The sequence below is a fragment of the Bufo bufo genome, chromosome 2 (assembly GCF_905171765.1).
Source record: "Bufo bufo chromosome 2, aBufBuf1.1, whole genome shotgun sequence".
NCBI classification, from domain to species: domain Eukaryota; kingdom Metazoa; phylum Chordata; class Amphibia; order Anura; family Bufonidae; genus Bufo; species Bufo bufo.
This window is the reverse complement of record NC_053390.1, coordinates 471,657,495-471,672,242: the sequence shown is the minus strand read 5'-3', so window position 1 is coordinate 471,672,242 and position 14,748 is coordinate 471,657,495. Positions and strand designations below refer to the sequence as shown.

The 14,748-nt window shown below is 44.1% G+C and overlaps 1 protein-coding gene across 2 annotated transcripts in view; it reads right to left on the bottom strand.

Moving 5' to 3' along the window:
- The window catches only part of YJU2 (YJU2 splicing factor homolog), a 49,649-nt gene extending 39,755 nt beyond the window's left edge, over positions 1–9,894 (bottom strand). For both annotated transcript variants that reach the window (XM_040417735.1, XM_040417736.1), the window contains exons 1-2: positions 9,810–9,894; positions 8,994–9,094 (exon numbers count right to left, since the gene is read on the bottom strand). In XM_040417735.1, coding sequence (XP_040273669.1) covers positions 8,994–9,094; positions 9,810–9,833 — 125 coding nt within the window. In that variant the 5' untranslated portion in view covers positions 9,834–9,894. The remainder of the gene's footprint in view (positions 1–8,993; positions 9,095–9,809) is intronic.
- Positions 9,895–14,748: the final 4,854 nt, after the last annotated feature.

Genomic DNA, 14,748 nt, shown 5'->3' with positions numbered 1-14,748 from the left:
CACCGCATAGGAGATATTTTTAAATATTTTAATAGTTCACACTTTTTCGGGCATGTTGATATGTAATTTTTTGTATTGCTTATATATTTTATATGTAAAATTGGGCAAGGGGGCGATTTAAACTAAGGCCCCTTTCACACGGGCGAGATTTCCGCGCGGGTGCAATGCGTGAGGTGAACGCATTGCACCCGCACTGAATCCGGACCCATTCATTTCTATGGGGCTGTGCACATGAGCGGCGATTTTCACACATCATTCGTGCGTTGCGTGAAAATCGCAGCATGCTTTATTTTGGGCGTTTTTCACACAACGCAGGCCCCATAGAAGTGAATGGAGCTGCGTGAAAATCGCAAGCATCTGCAAGCAAATGCGGATGCGGTGCGATTTTCACACACGGTTGCTAGGAGACGATCAGGATGGGGACCCGATCATTATTATTTTCCCTTATAACATGGTTATAAGGGAAAATAGTAGCATTCTTAATACAGAATGCATAGTACAATAGGGCTGGAGGGGTTAAAAAAAAATATATATATATTTTTTAACTCACCTTAATCCACTTGCTCACGCAGCCCGTCTTCTCTTCTGTCTTCATCTTCGCTGTGCACAGGAAAAGGACCTGTGGTGACGTCACTGCCCACCAATGATTTTAATACTGGGGGGCCGATGGCGAGAGGCACTGGGGTGGGGGGCCGATGGCGAGAGGCACTGGGGTGGGGGGCCGATGGCGAGAGGCACTGGGGTGGGGGGCCGATGGCGAGAGGCACTGGGGTGGGGGGCCGATGGCGAGAGGCACTGGGGTGGGGGGCCGATGGCGAGAGGCACTGGGGTGGGGGGCCGATGGCGAGAGGCACTGGGGTGGGGGGGCGATGGCGAGGCTATTGGGGGCTGCTATAAGGCATGGGGCTCTTATCTGAGGTCTGATTGGGGGTCATTCATATTGGGGTCTGAGCTGAGGTGTTATCTGAGGTCTTATTAGCATTGGGGATCTTATTGGGGCTGTTAGCTGAGGTCTGATTAACAATGGGGGTCTGATTGGTGGTCTGACCTGAGGTATAATGAAAAATATATTATTTTTTCCGGAGCAGCTTGGAGAAAAAAGGCCTCACAGTCTCCCACACTCCTCCTGCCCGGCCAAGACAGGCAGCACCCCTGAGGCCAAGCCTGCAAAGCACCCCTGAGGCCAAGCCTGCAAAGCACCCCTGAGTCTTCAGAACTGTAAGTAAATTATATATAAGGGGAGCTTATAATATAAGAGAGATGAATTATGTCTGAACAGACATATAGCGCAAATTCCAGTTTTTGTTTATGTTTTATGTTGCACTGAATTTTCTGCGAAATAGGGGTGGGCTATATGGCCTAAAATCTATATTGCGATATAATTTGAAGCATGTGCGATATGCGATATATTATTTTCTTCTGTATGTATACAAAAAATACAAATTACAAAACTTGGCCCAGAGCCAGTGCCATCAGCCCCATGGCATTTGCCATCATCATCATACATGTCCCCCTGTGACCCAGAGACAGTGCCATAAGACCCAGGGCATTTGCCATCATCTATCAGACTGTCTGATGATGGCAAATGCCATGGGGCACTGATCTGATGGCACTGGCTCACTGCTGGGGGACATACAGTCATGTGAAAAAATTAGGACACCCTTTGAAAGCATGTGGTTTTTTGTAACATTTTTAATAAATGGTTATTTCATCTCCGTTTCAACAATACAGAGAGATTAAAGTAATCCAACTAAACAAAGAAAACTGAAGAAAAGTCTTTTCAAGATCTTCTGTAAATGTCATTCTACAAAAATGCCTATTCTAACTGAGGAAAAAGATAGGACACCCTCACATGTATTCCCTCTTAAATTGGCTCAGATCTCACACAGGTATATCACACCAGGTGCACATAATTAGTAGATCGTTACTCTGCATGTTGAATGAGGCTTGCCCTATTTAAACCTCAGACATTTAGTTTGGTGTGCTCCTGACTGTTGAAGTGAGAGTGAGCACCATGGTGAGAGCAAAAGAGCTGTCAGAGGACTTCAGAAAAAAGATTGTAGCAGCCTATGAGTCTGGGAAGGGATTTAAAAAGATCTCAAAAGATTTTGAAATCAGCCATTCCACTGTCCGGAAGATAGTCTACAAGTGGAGGGCTTTCAAAACAACTGCCAACATGCCCAGGACTGGTCGCCCCAGCAAGTTCACCCCAAGAGCAGACCGCAAGATGCTAAAAGAGGTATCCAAAAACCCTAAAGTGTCATCTCGAGAACTACAGCAGGCTCTGGCTACTGTTGATGTAGAAGTACATGCCTCTACAATCAGAAAGAGACTGTACAAGTTTAACTTGCATGGGAGGTGTGCAAGGAGGAAACCTTTGCTTTCCAAGAGAAACATCGAGGCCAGACTGACATTTGCCAGCGATAAAGTTGACAAAGACCAGGACTTCTGGAATAATGTTCTTTGGACAGATGAGTCCAAAATTGAATTATTTGGACACAACAGCAGAGGACATGTTTGGCGTAAACCAAACACAGCATTCCAAGAAAAGAACCTCATACCAACTGTGAAGCATGGAGGTGGAAGTGTCATGGTTTGGGGCTGCTTTGCTGCAGCAGGACCTGGTCAGCTCACCATCATAGAATCCACGATGAATTCTACTGTGTATCAGAAGGTGCTTGAAGAACATGTGAGACCATCAGTTAGAAAATTAAAGCTGAAGCGGAACTGGACCATGCAACATGACAATGACCCAAAACATACTAGTAAATCAACCAAAGATTGGCTGAAAAAGAAGAAATGGAGAGTCCTGGAATGGCCAAGTCAAAGTCCAGATTTGAATCCCATTGAGATGCTGTGGGGTGACTTGAAAAGGGCTGTACGTGCAAGAAACCCCTCAAACATCTCACAGCTGAAAAAGTTCTGCATTGAGGAGTGGGGTAAAATTTCCTCAGACCGATGTCGAAGACTGGTAGATGGCTACAAGAACCGTCTCACTGCAGTTATTTCAGCCAAAGGAGGTAACACTCGCTATTAGGGGCAAGGGTGTCCTATCTTTTTCCTCAGTTAGAATAGGCATTTTTGTAGAATGACATTTACAGAAGATCTTGAAAAGACTTTTCTTCAGTTTTCTTTGTTTAGTCGGATTACTTTAATCTCTCTGTATTGTTGAAACGGAGATGAAATAACCATTTATTAAAAATGTTACAAAAAACCACATGCTTTCAAAGGGTGTCCTAATTTTTTCACAAGACTGTATGTCTGAATAGGACATGTGAGCCAGTGCCATCAGATCAGCGCCCCATGGCATTTGCCATCATCAGACATGTGTCCCCCAGCATTTGCCATCATCAGACTCCATGTGTGTCCCCTGCTATATATTCAGACAGAGCAGCCGGTCTCAGTGTCATCAGAAGATGATCAGGTTCTGGCCATCCTTTGCAAAAAGATCCTTTCCTTTCCTTTTTTTTGAGAGGGGGGGGACTTGACCCCTGGAGTGGTCCCGCAGTCTGGGCGGCAGTTCTGACTAGTCCTACTTTAATACACAGACATTTAGATTCATACATTTCCTACACTGGCACAAATGCGTTGCTAGTGACCTACTGTCTGTGCTCAGTCCTACGCATAACTGTCGCAAGTGCATGAGGCGCTGCGGATGTGGCGGCGAGGTCCGAGAGGTATGTGGGGGTGGGAGAGCCCTCAGGTGCGGCATCTGAGGGGTTAATAGCAGCGGATCGCAGCACACAGTCATAGAGGCTGGGTGCCGGGTATGGGATATGGCCGGCACCCGCAGCGCAGCCTGTGTTTGTATTAAGCATAAACTATATTCATTGGTGGAGCAGTGGCCACAGCCCCTCCCCTCCTCCTCGCTTCTATCAGCCCATTGGTGGCAGTGGTGCAGGGGGGAGGGACTGCCTCCTTCTCCCCTGTGCTGTTGAGAAGAACATGGCACACGCTGACAGCAGCGCGTGCCATGTCAGTTTAATGTGAAAGCGGCAGAGCAGCGGAGGGTCTAGGCGAAAATGGCGACAAGACTACAAAGTCTTGTCGCCATTTAGCAATTCTAAGTCGCCATCTGGAGCCCTGAAAGGGGCGGCCACTGTGAAAGTCAATGTTAAAGGGGCCATCACTGTTAAAGGGGCGGTCACCATAGAAGCCACTGTTAAAGGGGTGCCCACCGTGATAAGTCACTGTTAACCCGTAACGGACACAGGGCGTACAGGTGCGCCCTGATGTCCTGGTACTTAAGGACACAGGGCGTACCTGTATGTCCTGTGTAGTTCCGCGCGGCGGGAGGTGATCGGAACTGGGTGCCTGCTGAAATCAATCAGCGCGATCATCCGCCCGCCCCCTCTCTCAGGATGGCCGAGCGGTTTTAGCAGAGTGTCAGCACATTGCTGACACTTTGCTTGAAACGGCTGACATCATCACACAGATGACAGTTTAACCCCTTCCATGCCGTGGTCCGTAGGGACCGCTTTATGGAAGAGGTTAACAGGGAGGGCGCTCCCTCTCCCATCGGGGGCTGCTGTGCCTTTTCAGCCCCCGATTTTTGATGGGATCACAGAGGGAAGGGGCCCTCCCTCCCCGTCACCCGCTGCTCTGTTGTGGCAGCGAGTGATGGTTACCATGGCAACCGGACGCCTTCACAGGCTTCCGGCTGTCCATGGTGCTGATCAGACTTCTGCTAAAGGCATGGTGAACGCCATAAAAAATAAATAAAAACGATGATGAAATTGAAATTTTGCCCACCTTACTTCCCAAAAAAGGTAATAAAAGTGATCAAAAAAGTCATCCCGCAAAAAATGAGCCGCTACATTAGACAATGGCCCAAAAAAAAAAAAAAAAAAAATAATAATATATGGCTCTCAGACTAAAACATGATTTTTTTGGTTTAAATTAATTTTTATGTTAAACGTAAAAAAATATTTAAAAAGTAGACATATTATTAGGTATCGCCACGTCCGTAAGAACCTGCTCTATAAAAATCCCACATGACCTAAACCCTGTGGTGAACCATAAAAAACGGTGTAAAAAAAAACATTTTTTGTCACCTTACATCACAAAAAGTGTGATAGCAAGCGCTCAAAAAGGCGTATTCCCCCCAAAATAGTGTCATTCTAACTGTCCTCTCATCCCACAAAAATTATACCCTACCTAAGACAATCACCCAAAAACTGAAAAAACTATGACTCTCAGACTATGGAGACCCTAAAACATGATTTTTTTTGTTTGTTTCAAAAATGATATTATTGTGTAAAACTTAAAAAAATTTAAGAAAGTATACATATTAGGTATCGCCACGTCCATAACGACCGGCTCTATAAAAATATCATATGACATAACCCCTCAGGTAAACGCTGTCCAAAAAATAAAATAAAAACTGTGCTAAAAAAACATTTGCTTTGTCACCTTACATCACTAAAAGTGCAACACCAAGTGATCAAAAAGGCGTATGCCCCCCACAATGGTGCCAATGTAACCGTCACATCATCCCGCAAAAAATGATACCCTACATAAGACAATCGCCAAAAAAGAAAAAAAAAATATGGCTCTTAGACTATGGAGACACTAAAACGTTTTTTTTTTTTAATGATATTATTGTGTAAAACCTAAATAAATAAATAAATAAAAAGTAAACATATTAGATATTGCCACGTCCGTGAGAACCTGCTATATAAAAATACCACATGACCTAACCCCTCAGGTGAACATTGTAAAAAAAAATTAAATAAAAACGGTGTCAAAAAAGCTATTTTTTTTGTTACCTTACATCACAAAAAGTGTAATAGCAAGCGATCAAAGTCATATGCACCCCAAAATAGTGCCAATCTAACCGTCATCTCATCCCGCAAAAATGATACCCAACCTGAGACAATCGCCTAAAAACTTAAAAAACTATGGCTCTCAGACCATGGAGACACTACAACATGATTTCTTTTTGTTTAAAAAATGAAATTATTGTGTAAAACTTAAATAAATAAAAAAAAAATAAAAAAAAAAAATAAAGGTATACATATTAGGTATCGCCACGTCCGTAACAACCTGCTCTATAAAAATAGCACATGATCTAACCTGTCAGAAGAACATTGTAAATAATAAAAAATGAAAAACGGTGCCAAAACAGCTATTTTTTGTAAAATTTTCCATTTTATTTAATTTTTCCCCGTAACATAGCAAGGGTTAACAGCCAAACAAAACTCATTATTTATTGCCCCGATTCTGTAGTTTTCAGAAATGCCCCATATGTGGTCGTAAACTGCTGTATGCAGGGCGCAGAAGGAAAGGAACGCCATTTGGTTTCTGGAAGGCAGTTTTTGCTGGACTGGTTTTTTGACACCATGTCCCATTTGAAGCCCCCCCGATACACCCCTAGAGTAGAAACTCCAAAAAGTGACCCCATTTAAGAAACTACACCCATCAAGGTATTCAAAACTGATTTTACAAACTTTGTTAACCCTTTAAGTGTTCCAATAGTTAATGGCAAATGGAGATGAAATTTCAGAATTTTTTGCTACTTTGCCTCACAAAAAGTATAATATAGACAGCAACCAAAAATCATATGTACCCTAAAATAGTACTAACAAAACTGCCACCTTATCCCGTAGTTTCCAAAATGGGGTCACTTTTTTGGAGTTTCTACTCTAGGGGTGCATCAGGGGGCTTCAAATGGGACATGGTGTCTAAAAAGCAATCCAGCAAAATCTGCCTTCCAAAAACCAATTGGCGTTCCTTTCCTTCTGCACCCTGCTGTGTGCCCGTACAGCAGTTTACGACCACATATGGGGTGTTTCTGTAAACTGCAGAATCAGAGCAATAAATATTGAGTTTTGTTTGGCTGTTAACCCTAGATTTGTTACTGGAAAAAATTGATATAAATTGAAAATTTGCCCAAAAATTTAAATTCTGAAATTTCATCTCGATTTGCCAATAACTCTTGTGGAACACCTAAAGGGTTTACAAAGTTTGTAAAATCAGTTTTGAATACCTTTAGGGGTGTAGTTTCTTAGATGGGGTCACTTTTTTGGGAATTTCCAATCTAGGGGTGCATCGGGGGGGCTTCAAATGGGACATGGTGTAAATAAACAAGTCCAGCAAAATCTGCCTTCCAAAAACCACACGGCGCTCCTTTCCCTCTACGCCCTACCGTGTGACCGTACAGTAGTTTACAACCACATATGGGGTGTTTCTGCAAACTACAGAATCAGGGCAATAAATATAGAGTTTTGTTTGGCTGTTAACCCTTTCTTTTTTACTGGAAAAAATTGATTACAATGGAAAATTTCCAAAAAATTCGAAATTCGTAAATTTTATCTCCATTTGCCATTACTCTTGTTGAACACCTAAAGGGTTAACGACGTTTGTAAAAATCAGTTTTGAATACCTTGAGGGGTGGCTTCTATTATGTAAGCTTCACAAAGTGACTTCAGACCTGAATTGGTCCTTAAAAAGTGGTTTTTGAAAATTTCTGAAAAATTTTAAGATTTGCTTCTAAACTTCTAAGCCTTGTAACGTCCCCAAAAAATAAAAGGTCATTCCCAAAACGATCCAAACATGAAGTAGACATATGAGGAATGTAAAGTAATAACTATTTATGTATTATAGTAGTAGAGAAATTGAAACTTGGAAATTTGAAAATTTTTCCAAATTTCTGGCAAATTTTGTATTTTTTTTATAAATAAAAATGAATTATTTTTACTCCATTTTACCAGTGTCATGAAGTACAATATGTGTCGAAAAAACAATCTCAGAATGGCCTGGATAAGTCAAAGCGTTTTAAAGTTATCAACACATAAAGTGACACTGGTCAGAATTGTAAAAAATGGCCTGATCCTTAAAGGTGAAAATGAATTGGGAAGTTATGTGTTTTTTATTTTTGTTAGTTTTTTTTTTTTTACACGGACCAATAATCGGGCCAGTTATTGAGGATTAGTGTTTGTTCATTCACTCGTTTCTGACAATTGATCTCTGGATCCATGGGAGGTACAGGGCTGGTTCTAAGTTTGTTAGATAGAGACTGTCATGTACTATATGATAATTGTGGGATAACCCCTTTAAGACCACTTCCATGAACAGCTCTCAGTACACAGAGGAGGTGTTATTAGTGATTGGTAGCATTCTCTGTATAAGACTGTATACATAGATGCCTGTCAGTCACTGTTCAGGAGATGGTCTTAAAGGGGTTGTCTCACCTCAGATATTGGTGGCATATGGCTGGGATATGCCATATGTCAGACTGCTGCAGGTCCCACGTCTAGGACTCACACCTATCTCCAGAACGGGACCCCGAAAACTTTAGGCATATCCCAGCTATATGCCACCAATGTATGAGGTGAGACAACCCCTTTAAGTTGAGAAAAAGCAGAGACATAGTTTTGCTGAATGATTTCCCATAAAACTATACATCAATCTGCTGAGCTCCCCCTGCTTTTTAACCCCTCCCCGACTGGCCGGGACTTTAAAGATGGTTTTTATTTATTTTTTTCAGTATAAGAACGCAAGAAAAACTAAACATATGTGGTACTGCCATAATCGTACTGACCTGGAGAATAAAAGTAACTGGTCAGTTTTCCCGTATAGGGCAAACCGTAAAAACAAAGCCCATAAAACTGTTGCAGATTTGGAATTTTCCAGCTCCTCACTATATTGTACGTAATATTAAGTGGTGGAATTAGAAAGTGCAACTTATCCTACAAAAACAAGCCCTCATAAGGCTATGCTAACCGTAAAATAAAATAAAAGTTACGGCCCCAGAAAGGCAGGGAGGAAAAACGCAAATGCAAAAACCAAAAAACCTCCGGGGCTGAAAGAGTTAACTCGCTGCTTGCAGAGTGCATTGCATTTTGTGGAGAGAGGTCCTCTTTAACACTGTACGCTATACTAAGACATAGAACCATACCACTGTAGAACTCCTGTCAGCGACAGCGGTTCAGTGTAAAAGAAATCTTCCTTAGAGATACCACAGAATGGTTACACCTGTCCCACGTACTTACCTCATGTTGAATGGAGCCATTAGACGCACCACATACTGACGGTCTTTAGGAAGTTTTAATTTCGGGATCTTAGATGGATCAAAATCCGGGGGATAATATTTCTAACAATGAAAAAGAAAAGTAGACGTTAGTATTTATCTCTGAAAGATCTTGGTTGTGCAAAGTAATATACAGGCCAGAATCCCGTCATGAGGGGCACTGGTCCCAGCTTCCGTCCCGCCAGTGGCACCAGCTGATGTACAGATCCTTGTGCTGCTTATCCTACATGGTGTTAGAAGAGGCGCAGACCTTTTAATAAATTGTCACATCTTTTGCCTGTCCCTGGGCCATAAAATAAAATTACCCCATCTAGGAGCCATGCACCCCCCAGCAAGCAAGCCATATCTGCTTTCCAGAAGTACGGAAAGTCTCAAATATTTGCACAATTGATACTAGTGTTGAAATTTGCAACTTTTGTATGGCAGTTTTCTGCCAATAGATGAACTTCTCCACACCTCCCACCTGACTGGATTGTGCACATATCCTTGTTGGGGGACTTCCCGCCTGTCCACCAGTGGGTCTATATGATGGGATTAGTTGGCAAATGTAAATTGTGGGAAACCCACTTTCACCCAGTACAGGGCAGTGATGCCACCCCAGGAGAGATGAACGAGCAAACAGTAAATTGCCCTCATACAGTGATGTAGACACCATCACACAGCACAAACGCTCATCATGTCCTAATCGGCCACTGGAGAGTCCCTTTCACTGTATGACATGGCGCTCGTGTGCCGAACTGCAGGGCCGCTACCCTCATTCTCACAGCACCAAACTTACATTTAGAACTTTACGCTCCGACATGATTACGCTTCTGGATTTCCGTCGCAGGGAATAATACGGTAATGGATAAATCACATGTGACCGCCTGACGTCACACAGTCACGTGACATCCTCAGGTCACGTGGGTGGCTGTGACACAGATGCCGGTTTACCGTAGTGATCGGAATCGCGGCTCCTAGCTGGGTGATCCGGCCGACAGCGGCTCCTTTAGCCCGGGACGCCGCTCAACCACTCCCTATTTAATATTATTACACACGCCGCCCTCTCACTTTTAAGAGGGAAAAAAAGGGCAAATAATTCGAAAATTGTCTCTGCTCTCAGATGGCAGCTGGCTCAGCAGGAAAAAGTACATCTATTTTATACTTTAGGAAGGTATTTTCAGACGGTTAGGTGTTTTCTGCCTGCTATTGATTTAAATAGGGGTTTGGGGGGGGGGGGCATATATTTGGTGTTGGTGGTGGGAGAGAGAGATGACAAAGTATGTGTAGGGTTGCCACCTTTCCCAACAAAAAAATATGGCCAAGGTAAACCACACTCCATAGGGGGTGTGGTTGTGGAGACGTGGCTTAAAGGGAACCTGTCACCGGGATTTGGTGTACAGAGCTGAGGACATGGGCTGCTAGATCGCCGCTAGCACATCCGCAATACCCAGTCCCCATAGCTCTCTGTGCTTTTATTGTGTAAAAAAAACAATTTGATACATATGCAAATTAACATAAAAGAGTCATATCTTACTTGTGTGACCAGAGAAGAGTCATATTTTTCAAGCTCTGACTCATCTCAGGTTAGTTTGCATATGTATCAAATCATTTTTTATACACCATAAAAGCACACAGAGCTATGGGGACTGGGTATTGCGGATGTTCTAGCGGCCATCTAGCAACCCATGTCCTCAGCTCTATACCCAAAATCCTGGTGACAGGTTCCCTTTAACATGGGGTGTTAAATTGCTGTCATATTGTGGCTCACAATCATACGCTGCTCAAAAAAATAAAGGGAACACAAAAATAACACATCCTAGATCTGAGTTAATTCAATATTCTTCTGAAATACTTTGTTCTTTACATAGTTGAATGTGCTGACAACAAAATCACACAAAAAAAAAATGGAAATCAAATTTTTTAACCCATGGAGGTCTGGATTTGGAGTCACACTCAAAATTAAAGTGGAAAAACACACTACAGGCTGATCCAACTTTGATGTAATGTCCTTAAAACAAGTCAAAATGAGGCTCAGTAGTGTGTGTGGCCTCCACGTGCCTGTATGACCTCCCTACAACGCCTGTGCATGCTCCTGAGGAGGTGGCGGACGGTCTCCTGAGGGATCTCCTCCCAGACCTAGACTAAAGCATCTGCCAACTCCTGGACAGTCTGTGGTGCAACGTGACGTTGGTGGATAGAGCGAGACGTGATGTCCCAGATGTGCTCAATTGGATTCAGGTCTGAGGAACAGGCGGGCCAGTCCATAGCATCAATGCCTTCATCTTGCAGGAACTGCTGACACACTCCAGCCACATGAGGTCTAGCATTGTCTTGCATTAGGAGGAACCCAGGGCCAACCGCACCAGCATATGGTCTCACAAGGGGTCTGAGGATCTCATCTCGGTACCTAATGGCAGTCAGGCTACCTCTGGCGAGCACATGGAGGGCTGTGCAGCCCTCCAAAGAAATGCCACCCCACACCATTACTGACCCAATGCCAAACCGGTCATGCTGGAGGATGTTGCAGGCAGCAGAACATTCTCCACGGCGTCTCCAGACTCTGTCACGTCTGTCACATGTGCTCAGTGTGAACCTGCTTTCATCTGTGAAGAGCATAGGGCGCCAGTGGCGAATTTGCCAATCTTGGTGTTTTCTGGCAAATGCCAAACATCCTGCACGGTGTTGGGCTGTAAGCACAACCCCCACCTGTGGACGTCGGGCCCTCATATCACCCTCATGGAGTCTGTTTCTGACCGTTTGAGCAGACACATGCACATTTGTGGACTGCTGGAGGTCATTTTGCAGGGCTCTGGCAGTGCTCCTCCTGTTCCTCCTTGCACAAAGGCGGAGGTAGCGGTCCTGCTGCTGGGTTGTTGCCCTCCTACGGCCTCCTCCACGTCTCCTGATGTACTGGCCGGTCTCCTGGTAGCGACTCCATGCTCTTGACACTACGCTGACAGACACAGCAAACCTTCTTGCCACAGCTTGCATTGATGTGCCATCCTGGATAAGCTTCACTACCTGAGCCACTTGTGTGGGTTGTAGACTCCGTCTCATGCTACCACTAGAGTGAAAGCACCGCCAGCATTCAAAAGTGACCAAAACATCAGCCAGGAAGCATAGGAACTGAGAAGTGGTCTGTGGTGACCACCTGTAGAACCACTCCTTTATTGGGGGTGTCTTGCTAATTGCCTATAATTTCCACCTGTTGTCTATCCCATTTGCACAACAGCATGTGAAATTGATTGTCACTCAGTGTTGCTTCCTAAGTGGACAGTTTGATTTCACAGAAGTGTGATTGACTTGGAGTTACATTGTGTTGTTTAAGTGTTCCCTTTATTTTTTTGAGCAGTGTATTAATGCCCCCATTATTGCTGTCCAGAATTAATAATGCCCCCAATAGTACACCCCAGCATTAATAATGCCCTCATTAGCGCCCCCTAGAATTAATACTGTCCTCATTAGTGCCCCTAGTAATATTAATGCTCTCATTAGTGCCCCCCAGTAATAGTAATGCCCCCATTAGTGCCCCCCAGTAAGAGTAATGGCCGCATTTATACTCCCCAGTAAAAATAATGCCCCCATTAGTGCTCTCGTGTAAGAGTAATGCCCCCATTAGTACCTCCAGTAAGAATAATGCCCCCGTTAGTGCCCCCCAGAAGAATAATGTCCTCATTAAAGCCCCCCGGGAAGAATAGTGCCCCCAGGAAGAATAATTCCCCATTAGTGCCCCCCAGGAAGAATAATGTCTCTTTAGTGCCCACAGTGAGAATAATGCCCTCCAGGAATAATAATGCCTCATTAGTTCCCTCAGTGAGAATAATGCCCCCAGGAAGCAAGCAAATGGATGAGGTGACTATTTTGATTTTTTAATTAACACAAGTGTGGGAAGTAAAGGCTGCACTAATGATCGCTCCACAATTAATACCGGCCTTGCCAGTCAGATACCGGCCAGGTGGCAGCCCTACCTGTGTGGTGGTGGGAGAGATAGAAGGCGACCTGTGTGGTGTTGATGGGAGAGAGAGATGATGAGCTGTGTGGTTGTGGGCACAAGAGAGATGACGACCTGTGTAGTGGTGAGAGAGATGGCGACCTGTATGGTGGTGGGACAGAGAGATGGCAACCTGTGTAATGGTGGTGGGAGAGACAGATGGCAAACTGTGTGATGGTGGTGAGTGAGAGAGAGAGATGGCAAACTGTGTGATGGTGGTGAGTGAGAGAGAGAGATGGCAAACTGTGTGATGGTGGTGAGAGAGAGATGGCAACCTGTGTGGTGGTGGGCAGAAGAAAGATTACAACCTATGTGGTGGTGGTGGGACAGAGAGATGGCAACCTGTGTGATGGTGGTGGGAGAGAGAGATGGTTAACCTGCGTGATGGTGGTGAGGGAGATGACAGTCTGTATGGTGGTGGTGGGAGAGAGAGATGGCGACCTGTGTGGTGGCGGTGGGAGACAGATATGGCGACCTGTGCGATGGTGGTGAGAGATAGAGATGGCGACCTGTGTGTGGGTGGTGAGAGAAAGATGGCAACCTGTGTGGTGGTGGGCAGAAGAGATACAGCGACCTGTGTGGTGGTGGGCAAAGGAGAGATGGTGACCTGTGTTGTGGTGGGAAAGAGACCGTGTTTATAGAAACCGGCGGGAAGGCCACGGTGCTCTTGATCTGAGGTCTGGTGGGATGCCATGTCAGGACCAGAGCTGCAGTCAACCAGAGAGCTTGATGCTCCAGCACTACCTCCTGTAAGTCCCCAGTGGGGGAATTGTATTTATTCTTTGCTACACTGCTGCATCTTATGGGGGACCAGTATGTAGAGGTTTGGAATATAGAGTGGCCCTCATATATGACCCTTATGGTATCAGTCTGGGTCTGAGGAGGGAGTATATATATATGTATACACTGGGGCAGTTCACAATGAGTATATATCGTGCATGTGATAAGGATCCCTCCTGATGTTGGTTTTATTTTTACTATATAGATCTCTAAGGAGGCACAGAACAACCCTAAAAAGAGTTTGAAGTGCATATCTTGCTATAAGAAATTACTGGATCAGTATTCCAAGAAACTTTGTAAAGAATGTATCTCAAATATTGTGAGAGAAGAGCAACCATCCTTCATGGAGGAATTCAGAACCATGATTCAGGAGAAGGTTAGATCCTCCCTGGCTGCTTTTAGAGATGTGAGTCCAGGATTAATACCCTTAAACGCCACAAATTAATGGCACAATGCTCCTCGAACTCTGAGGGTTTAGGTGTTGGTGCATCCCTCTTCAGACAATGGGAAGATGAGGATCCCTTATCTGATGGTGAAATAGCTGAAGAAAATAATAAGTTCTGTTTCTCAGCAGATGAAATGAATGACCTACTAAAGGCTGGGCTGTTAGGGCTACCATGGGTATTGAAGAGGTTGAAAAAACCCACTCTATACAAGAGGTGGCATAAGAGTCAAGCGTTCAAGAGTTTTTCCCATTAACTAAAATATTAGAGACATTATTTTAGAGGAATGGTTTGACCCAGAGAAAAGACTGGGTATATCTAGAGAATTCAAGAGCCTGTCTGCTAGTTGATCCATCTGAATCAAAAATATTTGATGTGATTCCAAAGATCGATGTCCAGGTGGGTAAAGTAAATAAAAATTCCTTGCCATTTGAGGACTGGTCTCAACTCAGAAACCCTATGGAGAGAAAAGCAGACAGACTTTTATGTAAAGCATGGGAAGCAGCTATGTTTGGCCTAAA